General features: G+C 37.0%; 1 protein-coding gene across 3 annotated transcripts; it reads left to right on the top strand.

Moving 5' to 3' along the window:
* Positions 1-1,027: 1,027 nt before the first annotated feature.
* Positions 1,028-27,694, top strand: hbs1l (HBS1-like translational GTPase). 3 transcript variants are annotated; one of them, XM_084099067.1, is made up of 19 exons: positions 1,028-1,195; positions 1,704-1,769; positions 2,737-2,877; positions 3,868-4,077; positions 4,776-4,856; positions 14,526-14,634; positions 16,400-16,626; positions 16,880-17,045; positions 17,133-17,250; positions 19,004-19,150; positions 19,320-19,394; positions 21,283-21,400; positions 21,991-22,059; positions 22,248-22,352; positions 24,620-24,710; positions 24,870-24,978; positions 25,103-25,203; positions 26,593-26,737; positions 26,864-27,694. In XM_084099067.1, exons 1-19 carry the CDS (start codon positions 1,153-1,155, stop codon positions 26,873-26,875), a joined length of 2,133 nt encoding a protein of 710 aa, XP_083955193.1. In that variant the 5' UTR covers positions 1,028-1,152; the 3' UTR covers positions 26,876-27,694. The 3 variants fall into 3 exon arrangements, with proteins under 3 accessions (XP_083955193.1, XP_083955194.1, XP_083955195.1); XM_084099068.1 differs by lacking the exon at positions 4,776-4,856; XM_084099069.1 differs by lacking the exons at positions 14,526-14,634; positions 16,400-16,626; positions 16,880-17,045; ... (9 more) ...; positions 26,593-26,737; positions 26,864-27,694 and having other exon boundaries at positions 4,776-7,017.

Below are 27,694 nucleotides of genomic sequence, written 5' to 3'. Positions count from 1 at the left end.
TCTGTAGAATTGATATAACTGGGTCAGTCTAAGAAAGCATGAAGCAGTGAAGCAACTGTATATCTGCAGTGCTGAGTGTGTTTTAAGTTAAATTTAGACATGTTCTCAAAGTTTAAATGTCATGCAGATGTGAATGAAACCATATTTAGCACAAACAGTATCAGATTAGTGACTGTGGTAAATCTCTCTCCTTATCTACCTGCTATACAGAACAACTTATAGCCTACTTTACCTCACTATTCCTGACTTATAAGACATTACAATGTAAATGGCAATCAAACTGATTCAACATTCACCCAAAAATCCTATCATATCTCTTAAGTGATTCATCCGTATCGGGCCATCGATTTATTGAAAGTATTGAAACTGAAATATCAAGATCCTAGAAAATCTGATATAGCAGAGAGTAGGAGAGAGATTGAAGGTGGTTTCCAGGAGTAGGTTTCGCAGCTGCAGAGTCTTGTGTTCCAAGGAGAGATAAACCTTACAGGGGATTTTTTTTCTCCACTTGGGCTGCTATAAAGATGCCAAAAGATCAATTAAACACATGACAATGAGTGAAAAATATACACATTATAGATAAGCTAGTTGGAAACCCCATTGTCAGCGGTTCCCCAGCTGTCACGCAGCTGTATTAATCTAATTAATCTCATCATTAATAATTTAGTTAGACATTAGCTACATGTTGTCATATGTGTCAGTGTCAATTCATGTTTGATTTATATACACTTTGCATTGTAGAATAAAAAGTCTCTATTACACTTTTTAACTAGGCCTAGGCCTATATTATTTCACTGTAAAGTTAACACAGACATAGGCTATTATAACCTAGGCCCATATGTGTCTAAATATTTTCTAAAAGTGTATGTTTATCCTTTACAAAACTTACCGTGTTACCTATAATCTCCGTATAGATTCCAGTTTAGACTAAAAACATCATTGTTTAATCTGGCTTTTAGAATCTTTATAGTTTTAGAGGCTTTCAGAATCAACTTGTGTATTTTCTCACTGCGCATGCGCGTCCCTCCTGCTTCTGATGGCCGGCGTCAACATGGCGGCTTTGGAGTGAGACGCATGTCTAAACTTTGCTCTGACAATTGATATTTTGCCTCGCGTACATTGTTTACGTGAAAGAAAGCCGTCGAACAAAAAATGTCCCGCCACAGGAATGTCCGAGGTTATAACTACGACGAAGGTATATACGGGAAATATGATATTTAGCCGCTTATATGTAAAGAGGCCTGTATGATTGCTAGTTAGCTGGTTTATGTATACAGAGTCCAGTGCTAGAGATAATGACAGACTGCTGTCGTGTCACTGTTTCATATGGTAACAGCTGGACTGTGCACCTAGTAACCAGTTATGTGCTTTTAAACTGAAATATTTGCATTTAATTGAAATCACATGGGTGATCACAGGTCAACCGTCTAGTATACAAATAAGACAAAAGTAACAGCTGGATTCTTTCTCTTGTTAAGACTCATAAATTCACTCTATTTCTACTCAGTATTAGTCACTTTTGACGTTCACTTTTGTTAATAACTGTTGTTGCATTGCTTCAGGTGGTGTAGCTGACTAAGCAACGTTTTTTTGGCCCCATCAGTGCTTTTCTGTTTGTTGATGCTGTGGAATTGCTTTAACTGTAACTTGCTTTTGTGGTTTGGAGTAAAACAGAATTGTCTCAATTTCTTCCTTTTTTATAGACTTTGATGATGATGACTTGTACGGGCAGTCAGTGGAGGATGACTACTGCATCTCTCCTGCCACTGGTTTGTGTTTTCATTAAAGTTGCATGTGATTTTAAATAATTGTGTAAATTCCTTATTTTGAGTATTCCGGTCATTTTGATTGGTCATAAATCACAACCGCAAAATAATCCTAATTTTATTTATGTTTTTTATTTGACGATTGTATATTTATTACCATTTGCATTTAATTTTTTGCCTTATATTGAAAAAAAAAGATTTGATTTGGTTCTACTCTTATATGACCCAGTGCCGTGCCATTTATAAAAGTACATCTTTTCCCCACCAAAAAAATTCCCCATACTTGCATACATTCACATGTTGAATCATGGGATAGTTCACCCAAAAATAAGTATTATGTCATCAATTACTTATGTTGTTCCAAACCCACAAGACTTTTGTTCATCTTCAAAACCAAATGAAGATATTTTAATGAAATCTGGGAGATTTGGATCCGTCCCTCCATTGAAAGTCATTTCACCCAAAACTCTGAAGGTTCAAAACATTAATAAAAAGATCGTAAAACAAATCCGTATGGATCAAGCAGTTTAATCCTAGTCTTCTGAAGAGACACGATTGCTTTACGTATATGATGGAACAGATTTAATTTAGGATTTTATTCACATATAAACATTGAACACACAACGAGTACTCAAATGTGGTAAATGGAAGCTCAGACTAGTTGTTTGATGCATGAGAACAAATCTCATTTGTTTTTGCGGAAGCTCAAACTCAAAGGTGCTGCGTGACGCACGAGAATGAACATATAGATGCATCACAGTTTTGGGTGAATAGACTTGTAATGGAGGGACAGAAATCTCAGATTTCATAAAAAATATATTCTGTTGTGTTCTAAAAATGAACAAATGTCTTATGGGTTTGGAACGACATGAGGGTGAGTAATTGATGACAGAACTGACCCTTTAACTGTATAATATTGATGTTCATTTTTGTCTGTTATGGAGATGTTTGTGAATTCATGTTTCCATAGCCGCACAGTTTATCTACTCGCGTCAAGACTCAAGGCAGGCTCGACATGTAGAGACCGTGGAGGAGGCAGAATATGAGGAGGAGGAAGAGGAGATGCCAACCTCTCCAACCATCACAAGCACACTAGACCCACTAAAGCAAGGTACACACTGACTTTATGGGTTAAGAGAGGGGTTAAGATGGTCACTTATTCTAATGACTATCTGGCTAGTAAGTTTATATAATTTTATCTTTAATATTTTTAAAGGCAGTGCTTTAAATGGTGCTTTGAATATAGAGATGTGAATTCTCAAAGGATTTCAGAGGGCTGACAGTCTAAAAGTTAGGCCTATTAGTGTTGCAGTTTTGTATCTCTAAGAAATGTCTGATTAGGGTCTGGTGGACTAAATCAGGCTAACCATCTTCCTCAAGCCAGACTAATCAACTATTTATTGGAATTTAGGCATATGTTCTCTACCGTTCTAAAGTTTGGGGTTGGTAAAATTTTAAATGTTTATGAAAGTAGTCTCTTATGCTCACCACTTCTGATCACTTTATTTGATCAAAAATACAGTAATTTTGTGATACAGTATAACTAATAACAATAATAACTGTGAAATATTATTACAATTTCAAATTACTGTTGTACTCTACTCTAGTATTTATTACTCCAGTCTTTAGCGTCACACGTTCCTTCAGAAATCTTTCTAATATGCTGATTTTGTGCTCAAGAAACATTTATTATCATTATCAATGTTAAAAACAGTCTCTGCTTAATATTTTTGTGGAAACCATGACGCATGCATCCTTGCTGAATAAAAGTATAATTTTTTTTAAGAAAGTTTTTTATTGACACTTATTACACTTTGACTTCAGAGTTCAGCTTTTCAGTTCATGTCAGAAAAGAGCGAGCGACCAAGGGTTTAATCTTTAGGATTTTATTAAAATACCTCGTGGAATTTACCACCCCAAACCTTTTAAAGGTAGTAAAGTTCAAACTTAAACAATGGTGTTTTTGTACTGATGTAATTATTAATCTAATCCTTTGTGTTTGTCAAAATCCATATTCAGTTTTAAGGAATGTTAACATATTCCATTAGGAATATGTATTGTATTAGATTTTATTAATATTAATATGTTTGTGTTTGGACAGGTCAGTTGTATTCCTGTTTGGATCACATGAGAGCAGTACTAGGAGACTCAGTTCCAGACTCCACACTGACTCAGGCAGCTCTTAAATACGACTGCGACCCTCACCGGGCCCTTGATTTCATTCTAACTGAGGAGAACACCAATACACACGCCCCTCCTGCCAGAACTAACGCACAGCCCGAGCCTACCACCACAGCTGCACCACAGAAAGGTACACACACACACACCCATCCACCCAAAACCAGAACACACCAACCAAAAAGAAAAAACCTACACACCATTAGACAATTTATAGCACATTAACTACCCAAAACACATCTGTGCCACTTCCACTTAAAAATGTGCCCACTTATTGTATTTTAATCCAGAATTGTATTTTAATCCAGAATGAAAATGAAAACCACTCCAGCAAGACCACAGATAGTTAAAACACAAAAAGTTGGCATGAGGTCTCAGGGGAAAATGTTAAACTCCAGGGTTTTTCCAAAACCGGGGAGAACCTAATTTTTTGTTGTTGTGTTTCATTACCAGAGGCTATAAATAAATGCAAATAATAAAACATTAAAAATTATTTATAAAAGTAATACTGCTAACACTGATATTTATTATTATTTGTCATATTTGTTATACATTTAAGACAAACAATTTTCTACTTTACAATTTATGTATACAATTTAAAAATCTAAGATACTAATTTTTCCCCAGGCTTCAACTGCTAACTTTGTTTACATCCACCAGACTGAGTATTTATTTGTTGCTTTTGTTGTTGTTGTTGTTTTTATCCTTAATTTTACCATGTATAACGTATTGCCTTTTTCTTGCTTTCTCTGTGGTCTCGGCTAACCATTGATCGCCTTCCTCATCCTCTCGGTTGTACTCTCTGACTACAATTGGCCCTCGTAAGGTAAGGAGCCTTATTTTCTCCATCACACGATAGTATTAAGACTGTATCAAGTGCACATTCAGGCAAACCCCTGAAACGAGACGGCGGTCAGTCTTACAGCCTCAGTGATCTGTTAGCCATGCCTGAACCAAACAAGATAACGCCTCCTGTTTTAAATCCTCCCCCTGGTCTGGGGAGTTTGACAAAAGGCCATTTAAAAGTGCATTTAAGTCATAATTTGGGCAGTGATGGAACTTTAGGACAAAGTTCACTTGCCCAAGTAATAGCTCAGCATGAACAGAAGTGTACAAACATTCCTCCTTTAGTTTCTTCCACTGGTGTCTCATTGGATTACACAGCTCCTCTTACTACCAGTCCTTTTGGTTCTTTTCTTGGTTCGACCCCCCCACTTTCTGCAGTTCTATCTCAGGGTCCTAGTGTACCACCTTTTCCTGGTTTGTCTGTTGGCTCTGGGGCGTCTCTCTCTTCTGGTTTCTCTTTGGGAACCTCTGTCCCAGCTGGTCTGGGTGTGACTTCCTCCTCATCTCTTCTAACCTGCTCTCTCAGTAGTCTGGCGCTGCAGGATTCCCAGCGGTCCGCCCCTCTTCCGGTTTCTTTAGTAAGTTTGACATCTGTCCTGCAAAGCAGTGGGCCGTTGGGAGTACCTGGGCAAGGGAAGAGCTCTGGAAGCCTTTCATTGGCTGAGCTGATTCAGGAGCACCAGGACAGCAGTCCCAAACTCTATGACAGTTTACCAGGACTCCAAAACACCCAAAATTCATACATTACTGGTACACAAAACAATACGCACATCCAAAAGCCTATCCAAACACCTGCTGCAAATGCTCCTCCGGGCTTTTCACAGGCATCATCCCTGTCTGAACTCATGTCCCAGAACCAAGCGTCACTTACATGCACTGCATCTCTCAAGAGTGAAAATATGTCTAATCATCAAGCATTGAAAAAATCTGCAACAGCATTACCTAAGCCAAGCTCACTAAGCTTAAATCAGAGCGTCGATTTTAGCGCACTTATCTCCCAAACATCTCTTGACAGTCGCTCGCCAACCCTTTTGAGTTTTACCCAAGTCTCCGCTAGTAAGAAAAAACGTGTGTTTGCTAAACCGTCAATTTTTGCGTCCGCGTTTTGCATGTCCGTGAGCAGCGAGAAGAGTCTGCGCAGTAGAGCAACGCATAATGCTTTCTTATACAGCAGACAGATGGAGAGAGTGAAAGAACGAGTGCAGTGTCTACCTCTCCATCACATCACCCCGTTTTCTTTCGACACGCCCTCTCCGGATGACGTGGTCAAGGCAAATCAGAGAAAAGCTTTTACTCGAGACTGACTTTTTTTTTATATGATCTTTCTGGACCATTTAAAAAATCTTTCAAACAATCAGTTTTGAGACTCAGGTTCATTTTTACACAAGATTATGACGTTACAGTTTTGCCCATAATCCAAAGAAGAGAAAGATATATAGATTAGCATTAATAATTTTAGGAAAATATGAACTTTCAGATGTTAATCATCGATAAGCACTCAAAGGGCTGTACATTTGAGCCATGAAATTATTATTTAAAGAACTGAGACTTCTATTATATTACATTCCCCATATAATTCTTTATACTTTTGTATTTTTCAGATTTTATTATATTGATTTACAGCTAACCATTACACTGAAAAGTTGTAAAGAACTTTTTGTTCAAAATGTCACAACCTCAGATAGTAATACAGTATTACTTTTAAAGTCGTCTTGTTTTCAATATTTCATGTTGATTTTCATATTTTCACTTTTTAAAAATTTGACATTAGGCTAAATGTATATTTTTGTACTCGATTGTGTAGTTTTATGACATTTTGACAAATTATTGATTCAATTCTAGAGTCTCTCTACATAACGAAAAAGAAAATATAGAGTAGGAGCAGATAGAGTGCAAAAGATAAAAGAAAAGAACAGCAGATTCTCTCTACAGCTGTTTTGCTGCCATTTGAAATGAGGTGCAGCGCTGGTTTACCACAAACACAGAAAGAGGGAAGACATTTGGGTTTGGGGGACACCTGGAGTTTTTCCTATTATGTGTTTTGACACTCAACACTGTAAAAGTGTGTTTTATTTGATGATAATTAATGTTTAACAGACATTTTGTTAATTGTTTTTTCAATTTTGATTGTCCGCTGCATTTTTAACTTGTTTTAAAGCACTGATGTGACGTGCACTGACGTTTGTACATATTCTGAAATAAAGATTTTCCAGTTTCATTTCTGCGATTGATGTTGGAGTGTGTGAATATATGGGGGTGGAGGGGAACTTGAGGCTGTGCTTGTTTTTTTCTCTCCTTAAAGGGTGTGTTAGCTTGTGGTGTTTATCATTTACGTGTGAGTGTGAGTGTGTGTGTGTGTGCGCACACGTATGTACATATAAAACAGAGAGTCTTTGTGGCCACATAAAGGTGTTAACACACCCAGAGCGTATTGGAAGAGATTTTACAAAGGCTTTGCTTTCATAGTGGTAGACCATCCTCCATGGGAGATGATACACACATGCACAGATCTGAAGATGGTCTGAACACACACACACACACCCCTGCATGTGCATGTTTAGATTGGCTTTGTTTCCTCATTGCACATTGACCTAGTGTCTAAAACAGTATTATCCTGATAATCACTTGAAAAGAGTGTGTTCTTTAGGACTGTTGGTGAATAAGACTACTTAAGCCTACATAAACTATTTAATTAAGAGACTAAATGTTCTGGCCATTTAATCACTGACTGTTCTTGTTGGGTTTAAATGTTTACTGACTTTCTTCGTTGAAATGCATCCAAAATTACTAGTGGTGCTTTAAGTACTATTGTTTATACTTAGAGTTAGATATTTGAGCAAACTGCTAATCTTAAAGATTCTAAAAATGAAAATGGTCATTATTTATTGCACCCTCATGTCGCTCCAAAACATTCTTTCTACGCGGAATACAAGGTTTCAACTGTTTTTGTCCATGTATTGAAAGTCAATGAGGTCCAAAACAACATTGGACCCCACTGACTTTCATTGTATGAACAAAATAAATCCTTTTTTCCAAAATATCTTCTTTTGTGTCTTACAGGTTTGGAACAACATGAGGGTGTGTGAATGATGACAGAATTAAAAAAAATTCTGAGAACTATACCTTTAAGTAATAAACTTGAATGTGTAACTTTACCTTCACAGTTTGTGCTACCCACTTGAATGATACTTCAAATCGTACAGTTTGAGGATAGGTGTGTTTTTGCATTTCTAAGAAATCAGACTTATTATTTTGCATTTGGTGGACAATAAACTGACAAAAATCCCATAGACTTAAATTGAAGGAGGGACCTGTGCCATATCTAAAGACCAGAATACCCATTAGAATACCCTTAGCAACAGCATAGCAATGCCCTGGCAACCACCTGGATTACCCTAGCACCATAATGATGAGTTTTGCATAGGCAAACATCCACTATTTTCTGCAGAAAATGTGAAAGCTTTTTTTTTTTTACTGTTAGGATGCTTTGACTGCACACACTTTGTAACTTTCCTTCTCGCGTGTGTTCTTGTTAACTCTCTGTTTGCCGAGCAAAGCGTGGGTGAAAGCCTGCTTTTGAAAAGCATGAGGCAGCTCACCTTAAACACTTTCTGTCTTCAACTCCTTTTTGTAAATCTCTTTGCCATCTGACCACCTCAAGTCATCTATCCCTTTTTCCCCCCTCTCTGTTTTCTCTGCCATTTTTTTGCCACCCACACAGGAAAGAGTGACTGGTTTACAGCTGGCCCTGTTACTGCTCTTTGACGTTTTCTCCCTTTTTTGCACTTTGTGGCTTTTGCAGAAATGGTGATATGTCATTGTCTCAGTGCTTTGAGTCGTGCACCACTACATAGATTGGTCAGAGAGCGAGAGAGGGAGGTGATTGACCCTATTTGAGAATGTGAATAAAGATCATATGCAGCTTTTCTCCTTCTCTGTCAGACTGTTTCTTGTTTTCTCATTCTTTGTTCTCCCCTGAATACTGTCAGTAGAACTAGATGATTTTACTCCTTTAGACTGTGAAGACTTGCACAGACTTCATACACGATAGTCTACATACCTATTTAATTTAGCTTAAAGAAAGAAATAGAATTGATGATCAAGTTTGTATTAGAGGTGTTTAAGTTAAGCATCATAATTGGAGTTATAGATTTGAACAGATCCCTAACCCTAAGAATTGAACTTTAGCATGTAACTTGACCTGATTTGTTTGTGCTACAGAGATGAATGATGCCTCAAATCTTGTAGCTTGGTTCTGATAACTGTGCTATTACTTATCCAAATGATTAGGCTTGTGTTTTTTTCCCACCTGGGGACAATAAAATGGACGATGTATATCTAAGGTACCGAATATCAAAGTCATGGCTGGTTTTTACTTGGTAAAGTAAAAAACTGTGTAGAAATGGCGTAAAACTGCTTGGATTCCGACCACCATAGCAACCTCTTAGAATACCCTAGATGCAACAAGCTAAAAACAACTATCACTGTGTCCGAAATTGAATACTTCCCTACTATATATAGCATGCGAAAACAGGTTGCCAAAAGAGTAGTATGTCCGAATGCATACCCTGTGTCCAAATATGCCTACTTCCAAACTATATAGTATGCAAAAAACCGTATGTGAGCAGAGTAGTATGTCCTAATTAATAGTTTTCATAAAATAGTAGGCAAAAAGTACCTGGATGACCTACTAATTCCGGCGAGTTTCTGAAGTGTGCATACAATGGACACTTTACTATCCCATGAGGCCATGGGAGAGGATTTATGAAAGGCGGTTAAGTGACACAACTGACGCTGGTAGGTCATATGTAGAGCTAGGTATCGAGTTCGATAATTTTAACAAAATTTCGATACATAAGGGGTTAATCTCGTCAACGTCACTGAGCCAATAAGCACGCAGCATGAATGACTGTTGTGGGGCATCAAGGAAAAACACTAGTTTACGCCAGTTGCTCCCAGAGACGTTGCCCACACGTGAGGCTGTAGTGTGTAAGCATCCCAACCCTCATAGATAGGGATGTGGAAAAGATCAAAAGTGTGTCTACATTTCACCAGGCTCGATGCCAACAGTGCGAAATGTAATATTTGCAACAAGATAATTGCTGCCAAGACCGGCAACACAACAAACCTAATGAAGCACTTTTCAGTGCACGGAATAATCTTAAGAGCAGAAAGTTGCTTCGTCTTCGACTGCAAGAAGAATTGGAGTGCGTCACAAATGAACCAAAGCTCAGCGTATAGGCTACTTGCCTCACAGACATGAGAAATAGGCATATAGAAAGTTTAAAATGTCTACTTTTAAATGAACCAATTCGAATCGGAAACAAATGAAAGTTGCATTTCTCTCTATAGGCGCACACGTTCACTATACTGCGGAGATGACGAGTCGGTAATGTCAACTTCATCTTTGCAGCCGACACTGACTCAGCAATCACTTTTTTAAATTGTTTATTAATAAACAATTAAAATGTCTCCTTGCGATATTTTCCTGACACATTCATAATAATTTGGTTACTTTTGCCAGTGCTTTGCGGCAAGCTTTATGTGTGCGCTTGAGCGTGAGACATATATTCCACCCCCTAGTGGCCTATAGTCTTTTGAGTCTGAAAAAAAAAAAGTCAACAAACTGAAAAAATTAAAACAAAGTTTTTTTAGTTTTTTTTTTTTAGGTAATGTAATCTTGTTAAAACGGATTTCATAAAATTGGTTTTGAAAAAAGTATCGTTCAGGAACCGGTATCGAAGTCAAGGTATCGGTACCGATATCGAAAATTTTTGAACGATACCCAGCCCTAGTTATGTGACAGTAACATGGGAGATGTAGTACGTCTAATTTCCAAATTTCATTCATAAAAGTGTTGTCACGATACTGGAATTTCCAACTCTGATACTATACCTTGAAAAATATTGATATTCGTTACCATTTTTGAAACCACAGGGAATGCTGCCCTATACCGCCATACAGATAACATGTTACTCATAATTTTTTTAATAATTTGGGTAATTTTTTTGTAATACATTTTATAATAAATTTTTTTGTAATAATTTTTTCTGTATTTAAATGAATACTATAAGACAGGCATTTTGACCTTTTTTTTTAATCCTCGAAAAAGTCGTCAAATTGGTACTCGCGATCTGTTAAAGCAGCTTTATCAGAGCGTAACTTGTTTAGATCAGTGGGGCGTGCTTTTGGTGTGATTGCGAAACCTGCGGGAATTAGTAAAATTATAAATTATTTAGAACCGGAAGCGTTGTACTATGGTTTGCAGAATGCGGAAGTAAGTTGCACATATACCCTATTCAAGCACTATTGAATCGTAGCGAATGAGACGAGTGAATGAGAGGCGGGTGTGTGACAATTCGCCATCGGAGAGAAGAGAGAGTGAGAAAGTGCAGCTGGTATCGGTCTATGGATACTGCAGAAAAGGAGTATTGGAACCGTTTCAGATATTTCAGTATTGATACATATCGAAATATTGATATTATCTGACAACACTACATACTACCCATATTCATACTATATAGAACATACTTTTTTTTAATGGTTGTGAAGTTAATTCAAATGTAGTACCTACTCAGTATACGATTTCGGATGCATGTTTCAGAAAGAAATATTAGAAAAAACATTAGAAACTCAGAAAGTTACTGCCCTAGAACACTCTAGCTATCACCAAAGTCCCTTCAAAGACAAAAACGAATGTGACTAGGTGGCCGCTAGAGGTGCTCTGAATCTGATTGGTTGCTCTGCAGCTCTGAGTGTTTACAGGGAGTTGCTAAGGTCTTCTAAATCTGAGGGATTTCAGAATGTTGCTATGCAGTTGTTGGGGTGTTCTAAAAGTTGCTTACAATAGTGCTGCTAGGATGTTGCAAGGTTTTCTTAAAATCTACTTTTAATTAGTATTGTAAAGATGGAGGTGTTGGGAAGACTGTGCCATTCATGCAAACTTGTAGGCCTTTGTCAACCTTTGCCCTTCCCTGTTTATGAAAGAGGTAGATGAGTGCAGTGTGTGATGCATCTGAATGCATCTGTCTTGTTTCTGTATTGTTTTCAGCAGGTGTGTAAGGGCAAGGCCGCATGTGAGAAAATCTGTAATAATGTGTGAGATGTCATTGTGAACTGGGCATATCTGAATGGCAGTAGTAAGGTGAGTGTACGGGGATTCCCCATAGTTATTATGGGACATCCATGCTACACTCAACCCAATAAAAATAACTGATATGGAAAAGAAGGGGAAGAAAGATAAACTGGAGGGATGATAATGTAACTTGTAAGTGTTTTGGAAAGAAGACCGTTCCTCCTCGGGTTTTTGTATGGGTTTATTTCGTTTCCTGCCAGGATTTGTAACGCTAGTGCCCCCTGTTGGAGAAAAGATGTCCAACACATTTGACTTTCCAGACCTGTTTAGTTAAAAAATAAGTTACTTCAATTTTAACACATTGTCTAACTAAACAGGTCTGGAAAGTCAAACGTGTTGGACATCTTTTCTCCAACAGGGGGCACTAGTGTTACTAATCCTGGCAGGAAACGAAATAAACCCATACAAAAACAAGCAATAAAATAAAACTCAAAAAATAAAAGTTACTTCAATTTTAACACATTGTCTGAGTTTTATTTTATTGCTTGTTTTTGTATGGGTTTATTTCGTTTCCTGCCAGGATTTGTAACGCTAGTGCCCCCTGTTGGAGAAAAGATGTCCAACACATTTGACTTTCCAGACCTGTTTAGTTAGACAACGTGTTAAAATGGAAGTAACTTTTATTTTTTGAGTTTTATTATATTGCTTTCTGTTAGTGTGATTCTATCACTGTTGCACTATTGAATTTGATTCATACTGTACAGCAAACAAGGGTTAGCAGGTAATACACAGATCTAGAAAGATGGAGTAAGAACAGAGTGAAAGATGTGTGTACAGTCAGTCACTGACTGCAAGTAAAGGAGATGGTAGATAATCAGGTAGGATCATGTCTCACTGGTGTTTGAATAGGCCTGGATCCGTTTTGCTAGGAAGAGCACATTTACATATCCTGAAGGGTGTGTGTCTCAGACTTTTTTTGTGCTACATGTAGACTATTTTTCGACCTGTTTTTATTGTCATCACAGTTGATTAATACTCTTTTGAACAACAGCCGACACCAAGTCAGAGTCGACAACGCTTTATTGCTTTATAGCTAACACTTATACAATATTGCCAAAGCATAGAAGATATTTAAAGTGCTGAAATAAACAATACTGTATAGATGCTCAGTAAGATGAAGTAAATGTTACAAATATGGAATAATAGTATATATAATATATATATATATATATATTTTAAATAGACATGTTTAAAATGGAATTCAACAGGAGTGAATTTAAATGGTGGTATATGTAAAATATAAATAATACATGCAGTGTGGTGATGCATATTAACATGTTGACATGCTGTTACTCACTGTCCCTCATTTCCTTGATCCATAAACTGATTTTTATTTTTTTAGTGTCTGGCAACCATTTTTGGAAAATGTTTTTGTATTTTATAGTTGTAACTTTGCGAATACATAGCATTGGAGCTCTTTGTCAGAAACAAGTTGAATTTGGCAGCGCAGTGTGTTCTGGCGGCTTTGTGTGTAGAGATATGTTGTGTGGGTGTGGTTTGTGTGTGATGTGTTGCGAAGTGTGTGTGTGTTGAGATGGGAGATATTTGTGGGTGTGGCTGTGTGTGTGTGAGCAGGTGAAGTGCTATCTACATTCCCCAGCACTTCCTGTTCCTGTAACAGGTGTGTGTGTGTGTTGTCGCCTTGAGCTCTTTGTGTGTAAAGGGTCCTTGTGGTGTGGCCATAACACATCTGGGGGCTTGTACTGTTTATCTTTATATAATTATTATCGTTGGTTTATATAACAATGCAAATACACAAACATGTTATGATTCTTTAAAATTGATCAAGATCAAGGTTTTTTTTTTTCACAAGGTGAGTCAGACATCTCACAAATTCTCCCGAAGATCATAGTGGTTTTTTCCCATTGTGTTTTTTCCCTTGAATTTTTTTTAATATATAAATAAGATCTCCCTTATTGAGTCTTCTTCTCATCCTTTTTGTGCTTGGAGGTTAGAAAGTTCATTATTTTTTACACATTAACCCCCTGTGTGCTGGAAGTGCACAGTCAGTGTGGAAGTGCGAGTGACGTGCCGGAGTTAACCCTTTCCTGGCCAGAGCGTTCGCTGCTCAGAGCGAGATGACTGGCTGTGGCCGTTGCCAGCGAAACGGCTCTACTGCTATGACGAGACAGTGCACGCGCTGAGAAGCCATTTACCTTACAGGGACAGAAAAATGCTTTCTCTCATCCTCATTTTCTTTCATCCCTTCCCCCTCTTTGGCTCTGAGAGCCTGTTTTGGTGCAGCACGGAGGAGTTGACTCATGAATTTCAGTAAGATAGCGAGAAAATGAGGCTCAGCGCATGTCGAGTGCACTGACACACACATCTGCACATCTGAAAATGACTAACCCTTTATACTGTACCAAACAGGAAACTTGACTTTCATAAAAGGTACACTGTCATACATTTCTGAACGCAAGGCATGTCAGTTTAGTGTTGTACAAAAAAAGCTTGCTTTGTGCTAAGAAAGAGATTGTTCAAAAAGCAGAATATTTTTAACCTTTGATAAATATTAAAGTTAATTAATTATGAAATATCAATAATATGAATATTATTTTAATATCGGAAATTTAGTGTGCGTATTGTTTTCTACGTCCTAGCTAAAGTACGGGATGCTCCAGTGAGTCGTGTCGAAGCGGAGGTTGTCCCCAAGGTTGCCCGGATGACTGTGTCAGGCAAGAAGCAGACCATGGGCTTTGATGTGCGAAGGTAAGCCAGTTGAGGTAATGTGGAAGTGGTTAGCCTGTTAACCTGGTAAAGATATGCCCTGGTAACCCAAACATTGTAGATTTAAACCTTATAAGGGACGCTTTATGAACTATGTGATCTTTCAAGCAAAGCATGTAACCACACAGCTCACTCCACAGGGGACTGTCCCTGTAATAAGTGCACTGCAACATCGTGACCAAATCAGACACGAGTGTCTTGTGATTCTTTTTTTTTCTTCAGACCAGACTGAACGCTAGTGAGACAGATTAAATGAACTAATTTAAAAATGGATGATGTTTACGACAGAACTGAGCCCAAACTGAACTGACTTCAGCTGAACAACAGTCGAAATACATCATTATCCTGTTATCACTGCAAAGCTGCTTTGGAACAGTATAAAGGTGACTTGACTTGACAGTCACAGTTGCTCACAAGATATTTGATAATATGTGATATGTCGTTTTAGCTCAATATACATTTCATTTCATGATGGAACCTTTGGATATACGTGCATTTCATGAAGGATACCTTTGAAAATCTTTATTTTAAATGTACAGAAAATTGACCTCGTCTTGATCATCTCCTGTCCACTCTTTGCTGAACTGCTGTAGTGAGCTTTCCTCTCTTATCGGTTCTTGCAGTTACAGTCCTTAATATTACATAATTAATTCTCAGAACCAGGCCAAGTCTTGTCTACCTGCATTGCATTCTGGGATAGCAGAAAACCACAGAGATGGCTGGTGCCTGTAGATTAATCTCACACTCACTAACATGAACCCACAGCCTATCACTCCCTCTCCTTCAGCCACAGACCACACCCGTCAAGCTCAAGAAGAAGGGTGTAGGGTTTTCTGCAGGTGGAGCAGCCAATGTACTTTAATTTAAAAGGTTAAGTTTGTTCAGAACAGTCTTTAAGTGACTAAAAGAGGACCTGTGCTAAATTTTCCACACAATCTTTTTTTTTCCCAAAAGATATCTGTAGGTTTCCACTAACAATATGTTGGTATTTTGAGTTTAAAAGCTTGCATATAGATTGTACAGTAGTACTCTACTGTTCAGAAGGGGGTCAGAGAGATTTGATTAATCTGGAAGAAATAGTTACTTTTATTCATCGATGCAGTAAAGACATTTTATAATGTTATAAAAGATTTCTGTTTCAAATAGATGCTGTTCTTTTGAACATTCTGTTCATCAAAGATTCCTGAAAACAATTCCACAAAAATATTAAGCACCACAACCGTTTTAAACTGATGATAAGATAAATAAGAAGTCATAGAAAAATCAGCATGTTTGAATGATTTCTGAAGGATCATGTGACAGTGAATTTGGAGTAAATACACACAAAATGAATGTAAATACAATGAAAATTCAGCTTTAATGTCATAAAAATAAATTCCATATCTAAATATTTTCAAATGTAAATTAGTTTTTAAATTGTAATAATATTTTTACCATTTATCAAATGTACCATTTTTGATCAAATAAATGCTGCCGTTCTTGAGCAAAGCTGTTTAAAAAAATAAAAAATAAAACCCTGACCCCAAACTTTTCGACAGCGTTGTAGTTTTCTACAAATTTCCAGTAGACAAAAATACAAAAACATGGGTTGTGAAAATACTGATTGGATTGAATGTCTATCTCAGCCTTGTTTTTGATTGCCTCAAATAAACAGAATGAGGTTTAATTGACTTTAAGATCAAGAAAAATGCTCAACAAACCATCCTAGAAATTCTGAGGTGACGTTTGCTTTTGTGTCCCTTTTTAGTGCGGAAGAAAATGGCGTTGTTGCCTCATCGGTTCGCAGAGGGCAGAGTCCAGAGGTCACCGCTGCACCAACCACAGAAACCCCATCCAAACTGGGGGTTATGAGTGAAGACTCTACCGCTACGACCCCATCTCGACCGGCTGGAAAGAGCAAACAGCAGCTCAACATCCGTGCCGAGCTGGAGAAAAGACAAGGAGGAAAACCGTTGCTCAATCTGGTGGTCATAGGCACGATATCCTCTCTATCACTATCCATCCAGTCACATTATCATCCAGTTCATTTTTTGGTAACATTTGAGTTAATTTTATTCTTTTGATTCATCCAATTAACTACCTGGTGAGAAAAGAATAAAACTCTATGAGGTGACCCTCTAACACTTTCATACATGTGGTTGTTTATCTAACCACATTCATACATGTAATTAGATAAATCATTGTATATGTAGTGAATATGGATCTTGAACTTTGTTTGTGTGTGTAGGTCATGTAGATGCTGGTAAGAGCACTCTCATGGGTCATCTGTTATATCTGCTGGGGAACGTTAATAAGAGAACCATGCATAAATATGAGCAGGAGGCCAAGAAAGCTGGCAAGGCCTCGTTCGCCTATGCGTGGGTGCTGGATGAGACCGGAGAGGAAAGAGACAGGTTGGTTTAATACAAACACTCGGGAGTCATTTGAAAAATGTTCCCCAAACCAAGCTTCATTTGTTCATCATCTGCTCTCTTTCACAGAGGAGTGACCATGGATGTGGGCATGACAAAGTTTGAGACGAACTCGAAGGTTGTTACTCTGATGGACGCACCAGGACACAAAGACTTCATTCCTAACATGATCACAGGGGCGGCACAGGTACTTCCATGTGCTCCTTTAGGCTCAGTTGAATGCAACCAAAAATGAAAATGGTCATCATTTCCTTACCTTGACCACCATGTCGTCTCAAACTTCCCTGCATCACTCAAGGAGAAATTTTGAATATTCGAAGCAGCAAATAAACTTTCAGACATCAAAAAGGACACAAAAGTACCCAAAAAGTTCCAGACACTATATTTCAAGTCTTATGAAGCCATATGATAGCTTTGTGTGTGAATCAGGCAGATATTTCAAACTAAAAAAGTGGTTCTCTGAAAGTCTTGTTAATGAGAGATGGGCAGTAGCATTTATGATTTAATCATTGGATCTTTAATGAAGCAGTTGATCTGGGTAATAAAAAGGCCTAAATGTATCATTCACAGTCCAGACTGATTCAGTTCCCAGGTTCAGCTCACTGACTCAATGGTCTGGTCACAGTGGTTTATAGCTCACTACAGGGGAGAATTACCATTGAATAATGATGTAATTTTGGTCTGTTTCTTACATAAAGCTATTGTATGACTTTAGAAGACAAGTCATATGGACAACTTTTATGATGCTTTGATGTTTTTTGGAGCTTGAAAGCTTCTGTTCCCATTGTAACTGCATGAAACAGGGTCCTTTCTTAAGAATTTCTCCACATAAGAAAGGCATATAGGTTAAGAGTGACTGGAAAGTGAGTAAATGACTGAATTTGATCTTCTGTTTGAACTAATCCTTTAATAGAGTCCTATTTCAGGTTGTTCTTCTATTGCCTATTCGGGTTTTTTTTGCATGTACACCAGTTGACGAGAGGACAACCGATGTCTGCATAATTTCTTGTGCACAGTAAAGTCTCAATGAATCTTGTTCTTTGTGGATTTGGGTGCCGCCACCACCACTTGTACTATATGAGTGTGTATGTTTGGATTTGGCTGATACTTACAAATGCAGTGAATGAAATTAGTCACATTGTGCAGGTCGGATTTACTCATTTCCTTTAGTCAGTCTGCTGAGAAAGGGTTTTTGGGGGCAAGTGGGTGTGTGTGTATTGCGGATGGGTGTGTTTTGGGTCTAGACTATTTCTGTATGATGACGGAAGTAGAAATTGACATGACAAAGCAATATTGATTAGGGGATCTTTAATGTTTTGTGACCCTTGAAAACTATTACTTAAACTATTAAATTATATATATATATATATATATATATATATATATATATACACACACACACACACACACACACACACACACACACACACACACACACACACACACACACACACACAAAACTCTGACAGATTTTGTATCACCCTGAAGGGGTTTATTTTGCTGTTTATTATCTTATAATACATTTACGGTGTACAAAACAATCGTCCTGCCAAGATGAACACAGCAGTGATATTACAGTACTATTAATACTGAAGTCCTCCCATTTCATTTTCAATGCAATCGATAAATGTAACATAGACGCAAGATGACATGAAAGACGCACAGGCTTCATATACCCAGATGGCCGTTATGTTATTTAGCATTGCTATTTATGACTGTTGTAATCGAGGAATAACACACTTCGAAAGTTGTGACTGACCAATCAGAATCAAGTATTCCAGAGAGCCGTGTAATTGTTTGAGTGGTATTTCGTTTTGACTTTAAAGTATAAGAAGTGTTTGTGTGCGTTTCTGTAATGTTTGGGTGTCTTAGCAGGTGTTATTAGTGATGGATGCTGGTCGCAGAGCGTTTGAGGTGGAGTATGTGTGTGTGTTTTGCAGGCAGATGTGGCTGTGTTAGTCGTAGATGCCAGCCGTGGGGAGTTTGAGGCCGGATTTGAGGCGGGGGGGCAGACCCGCGAGCACGGCCTGCTGGTTCGATCCCTCGGAGTCACGCAGCTTGCTGTTGCTGTCAACAAGATGGACCAGGTGGGTAACCATGGGGACCACAACAGCGTACAGTAACCACGGCAATGTCAATCATGATTTTATTTATGTCTGAGAACCATGCTTCAATCCCACTCCCACCACTTATGCTCATCACGTCATGTTCTCTGTGTGTGTGTGTGTGTGTGTGTGTGTGTGTGTGTGTCTGCAGGTTAACTGGCAGCAGGAGAGGTTCCGGGAAATCATCTCTAAGCTCGGTCACTTTCTAAAGCAGGCTGGTTTTAAGGTAATGCAGTCTGCGCACATGGAGGATGTTTATATATTTTTCCCCTGTAGATTTTGTACTTTGGTAATCCCCCCCCCCCATGTGTCTAATCAATGACACATCCAGAAACTGCAATTCAAACCTAAAAAATATATTTTGCATGTTTTGATTGAATCTAACACAATATCAGCTTACGTGAAAAAAAGTTATTTAAATGCTTTTGTGGAACTCAAATTAATATATTTTGTAAAATGTCCAGTGTGCTGTTTTTTAGCTTGTGATATGATATAGCTTTGTGTGTGAATCAGATTTAAATTTAAACTGTCATTTGTTAAAAATCTTCAAATATTATCATAAAAACACATTAGACCTGTTTGCAGTATATTTTGACATGCCATGTCAAGCGAAAATACACTATATATTAATATATAATCAATAATGATATATAATTGAGCACAAAGGAGATATAAGCACTAAGGTGGGTGAGAACAGCAAATAATGTTTTTAATTTTGGTTTATTCCTTACACAAAACTATCGAATAACTTTTGCGCAAGTCATGTAAATTATAAATTACTTCTATGTTAAAATGCTTTTGTCATATTTAGTAAGTTTTAGTAAAAAATTGCTATTTTAATATGTTGGAAAATACAAAATATTTCAGTTTGGGATATATAGCTGATGAATATATAAAATTGAGAATTCTGTCATTTTTATACTTAACCTCATTCCAAAGCCACTCGTGTTTAATATACATATTTTATATGTGAGAATGAGTGAAAAATGACAGAATTTTGTATAAAATACTCTTCAAAAAATGAAGAGAAAAGAAGATTCTTTCATTGTAATAATGAAATATGGGCCACGGAAGAGAAACTGACTGCAAGCCTCAACTTTTTTACTAGTTTCAGCTTTGCTCAACTTTTTTCTACTATGTCTAGTTTCTAAAATAATATGAGTGCGGTGTGCTTTTTTTTTTGCAGACATGAGTTTCAAGAAATTTTTAAATGTAAATTCAGCTCTCAGTAGCGGTCCTGGTGCACTAGGCCAAATATGACATGTCACCCACACCCAAAATTGATACACTTTTATTGTAGAACTATATACACAAATACAAATACACTAAATAAAATAATTTAATAAATAGCTATTTACAATAAGCACTTAACTCGAATAGCTAATAAATAATAAAATTAACAACTAGAGAACAGGCTGACTAAACTTAGCTTGAAATTGGGAAATTGAGATGGATTCTAAATTTCTTTACCATTTAAAGGTACACTGTGTTATTTCATCAGTCAATCGTGGAAGTCTGATGGTTGATGGCTTCTGGCGACATTAAATCCAAGAGAGAAGAGAGTTCTAGAGAAAGAGCACAGAAAAAAGTGCACAGGGCAAAGTTTGAGCGCACATGCAATATCTGAGCGATAGCAGAGCCACGAGACCACTGTGTATTTGAGAGCGCACTTTCAGTTTTGTGCAAGAGTGAAGGAAATCGAGAGATTTGTGCTCGTGCATTACATGGATACACTCTCACGTTACAACAATGCACTCCTGACATTTGTCATTAAACTGTGACAGTTGTGCACATCTGTTGTTTTTTTGCCATTTTCTAGTATTTTAGCTTACACATTATCTTTGTTACATTTTATGGATCTACAGAACAATAGATGTTTTTGCAGTGAACTGTAATGATACGTGTTGTACTGTACGTGTCACCTCTGATGTGTAATTGTGGCCAGTAAAACATTCTGTGGCCTGTAAAATGTGGGTTATAAATGGTTTGGGAATGTAAAGCAACATTTCATGGCCCATTTCCACCTGCAAGTTGATTTGATCAGTCAACAGCACATGCCGCTATGGAAATGATCTGTGCTGGCCATGTGTTACAAATGTGCTTGTCTTTTGCAGGATTCTGATGTGTATTACATCCCTACCAGTGGCCTATCAGGAGAGAATCTGACCACTAGGAGCAAAGTAGCAGACCTTACAGCCTGGTACACTGGGCCATGCCTACTGGAACAGATAGGTGGGTGTTTATGTGGACACGTTTGTGCAATTCTATTTGCATGCACATATACTATGTATACAGTATAATATATTAGAATATAATGCAAAATATTACAAAATACAATATAATGTAATAGTTGCTTTCATTTTTTTTGATAAACCAAGCACATTTTTAATAGAGAAGCTTTTTTTTTGTGGGCAAAATGTTTTGTGTTACATGAGGGTGAGTAGATAATGATCGAACGGTCTGTAGAAGGTGTAAATGTGTCTAAATTTACCAAATCATTTCTGCACCAGTGTTTTTCCCTGTTCAATAATCATACTAAATAATAATCAAAGATTTAAAAAAATTCAAAGTTCAAAAATGTCCAATATTCTGCATCATGTTTATACGTTGGAACGGGCACTTCTGTGTTCATGCACATGGATGAGTGTGTAAGTTTAGAGTGTTTTCACAGAAGCTCTTGTCATGATTCTGATCTGATTGGTGGCTGAGCTGTGAGAATTCTCAGCAGTTTTACTTTTGACTCATCAAAACTTGATGAGGCAAACAGAAAACCTTCAGGCCGCTGAATCTTTCCTCATCTCTCTCCTCCTGTCTGTTTGCAGATGCATTTAAACCTCCCCAGAGGTCAGTGGAGAAGCCGTTCAGGCTTTGTGTCTCGGACGTCTTCAAAGGTCAGCATGGGAAGTTGGGAACCCACATAAAAGCAAAGTGTACAAAATCTAAAAGCACAAATATTGGATTTAGTTAGATTCTGTGCAAATACTCCCATGTTTTCAAAGAAAATGAAACAAACCCTTATTCTATTAGTGGCAGTTCAGAGATGTTTTATGTCATGATCACCTAAATTCACTGTTTTCAGACCAGGGCTCTGGATTCTGTGTGACGGGGAAGGTGGAGGCTGGCTTCATTCAAACAGGAGATAAAGCGCTGGTCATGCCTCCTAATGAGACCTGCACTGTTAAAGGTAAACACACAGCAGCTTTATCAACTTATGGAGACATGCATTGCTCTAGATGGATATGCAACAGCACCCTCTTCTGGTGTTAAGCACCGTGATTGCTGGTTAATACTGCTTTAGACTTGTTTTAGAGCTTTTTTCCAGTCCTGTGACTAAGAAATGGATGCTGAATGTAGTAGACATGCACAATTTTGGCATTTGCCAGTGTGTATATATACATTTGTTTCATTCAAGCAGTAAAATGCAGAACGAAATCTAGTTTTAAATAGGCATGTTTACCACATTGATTTTTTTATAACTGAAAACAAAGAATAATTATATTTAATTGTTTCCTTGCACCAATATAACAAATAGGGTTGTCGATTTAACACGTTAATTTATTTAATTAGTTATGGATAAAAAATAATGTGTTAAAATGAACACACATAACACTGCCCCGACCTAGACCTATGTAGGTCATCTGACGGACATTTCTTACAGTTAATAGGGACGTAGTCTCGACACACGTCTCGCGGACATCCTGTAGAATTCAACCAATCAAATCGCGACTTCGAAACTCCTGAAGTGTTTCCAGAAAAGTGTACCATATGCATCATGTGTTCAGTGTGACGTCTGAGGCTGAGACTAATGGTGACAAGCATGATGCAGGACAACAACTCAATGTGTAATGGAGCCAATAGAATGCATTAATATACCCCTAAAATTCAATATTCAAAATTGAATAGCCCCTGAATGACTTTTTGTCTCATGTTTATATCAAATGATATAGTATATAGTAAAGCAATATCATTCAAGCTTTGAGCGCATTATCACACGAGTGCTGTTTTTATCCTGAATAGCACGAGTGCAAATGTGATACTGATTTTATACAACAGTTCAATAAATAAGTTACTATTATTATATTTTAGACACAATATTGTCTGTTTTTGTCAACGAAAACATTACATATAAAGCCACAGCAGAACGATTGTGTGTCTCCAAGCTATACAGTGGTGTTTCTGAATGAATTCGCGTTTTCGGGTGAATCAGTGATTCAATGGCCCATTCATAAAGAGAGCCATTTACTTAATTCCTGAATGAATCATCCATTTGAACAAATCAAATGAATGAATGACTCAATAACTTATTTTAGACATTTAGTGCCACCTATTGGCAGTTTTTCTTATTTAGAATATTATTTCAGTAATAGAATAATATCATATTCCATATTAATAAAAAACCCATTAAAGGTATAGTTAACCTGAACATTTTAATTCTGTAATTTACTCACCCTCATGGCTTTTGTAGCCTAAAAGTGTATATGTTTAATGAATTCTATGTTGAATCAAATGTAATATTTCTTTCTAAAGCTACTTTTTGTAATGTCTATTTAATGCTTTTCTCATTTAACACAATAATGACTTTAAATTAAATTAACTTTTGGGGGTAATTCCTCAGCCAAATTTGATGTGTGATTAATTTGCCATTAATGGAATTAATTAATCGCCACATTGTGTAATTTTTAGATTAAAAAAATGTAAATCGCTTGACAGCCACAGTAACAATACATGGTAATAAACAATAATAATGTAAAATGTAATATATAAATATGCAGTGTGCAATAATATGAAATAATATGCAATAATTATGTCTGTTTTTACTAAAACTTTTTAATTTATAAAGCATTTTTGAGTAATGGCACAAACAGATCATTGCATAAGAGTTTATCAGATGATTCATTGAAAGGATTTAAAGGTACACTATACTTTTTTTCTTTTCTTTTTTTTTCAAAATGAAAAAAAGATTCAAAACATCATCAATCCTTCTGTCTTACTCTAATTCACTATGTAACATATGGTAATGTTACAAGTGTTTATATTTTAGACCTGACAGGATGGTTTTCACAAGAAATTGCATACATGCGTCACTTGCCCGTGCGTGTCTTGTCACATTGCTTCTTTGACGCATGAATGGTGTGAGAGTGGCATATATTATTGGTCACAATGAACAAGCAGCTAAATCTCGAACCTCTCGGGGAATCACTCATTTAAAAAAACAAAAACAAAAAAAAGTCTCCTGGCAAAAAGAGAACACAAACAGAGCTTGTAATAAAACAAGAATCAACAACTGAGGTATTTGAAATGTTGTAAATGCGACGCAGAGAGCTTTTAGACCGCAAACTTTTGAATGGTAATGTATTGCCAAGCCCTAATTGGCAATTTTTTCTTATTTAAAAAAGAAAAAAAGAAAAAAATTAAGTGATGCATCCTTAAAATACAGTCGTCTCTCTCTAGGGATCACTCTCCATGATGAAGCATTAGACTGGGCAGCTGCCGGTGATCATGTCAGTCTAACTGTAACAGGCATGGACATCATCAAAATAAAGTGAGTGTGGAATGAATCACTGGTGTTGAAAGCATTCCTTTCCTTAGAGAATACTGTAATATTGTGGTTGTATAATGTTTTGATTATATTACATAATACTTGATTAGGAAACTTTCTTTGGGCGCTTATGATTCTGTATGATCATGTTTTTCTCTCTAGCATTGGATGTATTTTCTGTGATCCCAAAGAGCCCATCAGAGCCTGCACAAGATTCCGAGCAAGAATTCTTCTCTTTAATATAGAACTTCCCATCACGCAAGGCTTCCCTGTGAGAAAACACTCTCTCTGCGTTCAAACTTCTAGATTATATATACACTATCTCTGCATGTTTTTATGTGGGATGTGCAAGGGCATTTGTCAACAATTCCTTGTGTTTTGTGTTTGATTGTCAGGTGCTGTTGCATTATCAGACTGTAAGCGAACCGGCCACTATTAGGAAGTTAGTCAGTATATTACACAAGAGCAGTGGAGAAGTTCTCAAGAAGAAACCAAAGTAAGTGGATGAATGATATGGAATCAAACAGTGTGTTACACAAATTAAAAAGATAATTTATTCACCCTCATGTTGTTCCAAACCTGTATGGCTTTCTTCTGTGAATCAAAAGCTTTGAAGAATTTGCTCATTTCCATATAAGAATTACATTAAGTGAACACCAACTGTAAAAGTAGTCCTTGTGTGCTATAGTACAAGTCCTCTGAATCACATATGACACTATTTGTATGATGAACACAAAATACACAAAATCTGCAGTAGCTCTGAAATCTCATTCAAACTTCTGCATCAGTAGCTGTTTCCATCCAAAGTTGTGACTTCACCTCATGTGCAAAATTCGAATATTGCACATAATATTTGCGAATAAAGCACCGTTTCCATCTCAGATGTTCAAGTGACTAATCATCACTTCCTGGGAAATTGGCGCAAAATACCTGTAATAAAAATGGAAGTTGCTACAATCGGGGAAGCTACAATGGCTCTTTTTTCCCTACATAATAAACGCCGTCATGTTATCTTGCGTTTGGATGCCTGGTGTTTGGGAACACAATCATGTGAGAAGCTTCTGGGAGGGAATTAAAGGAAATTCCAATGACCGACTTTGGCTCACGCACTTCAGAATGATCAAACCAACATTTGAGATGCTGTGCAATAATTCATCAGCTGGTTAGTCGGGTTATCCAAATCACATCCTCTGTTGAGGCAAAGTAACATGACTTTTTTTTTGTTGTGCATCAAGCGATTTATTTGGTAAATGTGTTTACATCATAGTTTATGCGCATGTCTCAACTCAATTGAGCGCATACATTTTTTTTTATATATATACGCATTTTTAGAATTTATGCACATCTTGGCGTATCCATTCAGCATTTTTTTATGGGATATCACAAAATCTGCATAAAAATAGGTGGATGGAAACATAGCTACTGTTGTTATTGTTAACTAAAACTGAAACTTTTAAAAATGCATTTCAGTAATTGAAATAAAGCTAAAATAAAATATAAACAGTAGATGTAAAACTTAAACTTAAATGTGAAATTTTGCATTGGCAAATAACTGAAATAAGTTAAAGTTGAAGTATTAAAATTATTTAAGCTAAAGCTGAAATAATTAAAGCTAAATGAAAAACTAATAAAAATGACAAAAGCACTTAAAATGATTATATTAGTATTTATTAATATTTTATGTATTAAGTAATATTAAAATGAAACCCATTTTCCAAGTTGGTGATTGGCATTGACACAAGCAAGGACCAATGGTGTTTGTTGTCATTTGCCACTTTTTAATATCATTTTTGATTGAACTATTCCTTTAACGATGGTTCAGAATGGTGTTTTCGCTGAAGATTCATTATCAGTGTAATGTTGATATTGTATAAATGTTGTGCAGGTGTTTGAGTAAAGGACAGAACGCAGTGGTGGAGATTCAGACGCAGAGGCCTGTGGCTCTAGAGCTCTATAAGGACTATAAAGAACTGGGGCGGTTCATGCTGAGATATGTGGGCTCCACCATTGCTGCTGGAGTTGTCACAGAGGTAAAACACACTACATGTCCACCTTTTCTCACTAAACGCATTCCTGTCGCAAAAAGCATACGCATTTTTTGATATTGCATCATAAGAACGTGACGCTTGTTAATGCTGATGTTTATACCGTTTTAGATCAAAGAGTAAGGACCAGTTGGAACTGGAAGAGCGGAGAGAAGTGCAATTTCCCCTTAGAGCGAACACACAAATTGAATGCACACAGATGGCAACCTGACAGTGATTCTAGCTACAGTTCATTTCATCTGTCTAAAAGCCCTAGAGTTGAGCGTGAATGTGTGTGTGTAAAAGAGAGAATGCCTTTTGTCCTGCTCTTCAGCTTGCAAAATACAACCGAACTGTAACTCGAACCCTCCTAATAACACGCAGGAACAGACAGAAAGTCTGTCATTTGCTTCCATTCATTAATTACGTAACAACAAACTGAACTCGTATTATTTTATTTAATATTTTATTTCGATTATTGTAAATGGCATTGTTTTTGACTAAAATGGCAGCATATAATGGACATTTAGGCTTGGTTCAAATCGAAGGATTTTAAGGTTAGTTCTGATTAGTTAAGGATGTGTACATTTGTAAAAGGGGAAATAGAAGACAATACATTTTCGCATACGAGCGGGACAGTGTGTGAATGAAACCTGCCCTTCCATTGCTGCTACTCAGTCTTTTCCTGATCTTTATTGGGTCAGTGACACGAAAACGGGAGGATTGAGAACCAGCGGACAAAGGGATATTTCGTGAGTTAGGAGAAACTCATCCGGTGTCGGAAATCTAACAGTAATCGCTTTAAGGACCTAACAGACGTGACTCTTACTCATCTGTTTTTGACTTGTTTATTAAGGGGTTTTAATTTAAAGAACATTTGTTTGGGTGTATCAAAGCTGAAGTTGTTTGATCCAGGGAAAGCTTCTTCATCAGAAAATAAAAAATATGAATCACTGTGGAAAA

Source organism: Abramis brama (assembly GCF_963993115.1).
Source record: "Abramis brama genome assembly, chromosome: 22".
Lineage (NCBI taxonomy): Eukaryota > Metazoa > Chordata > Actinopteri > Cypriniformes > Leuciscidae > Abramis > Abramis brama.
The sequence above is the reverse complement of the archived record's forward strand: the minus strand, read 5'-3'. Positions and strand labels throughout refer to the sequence as shown.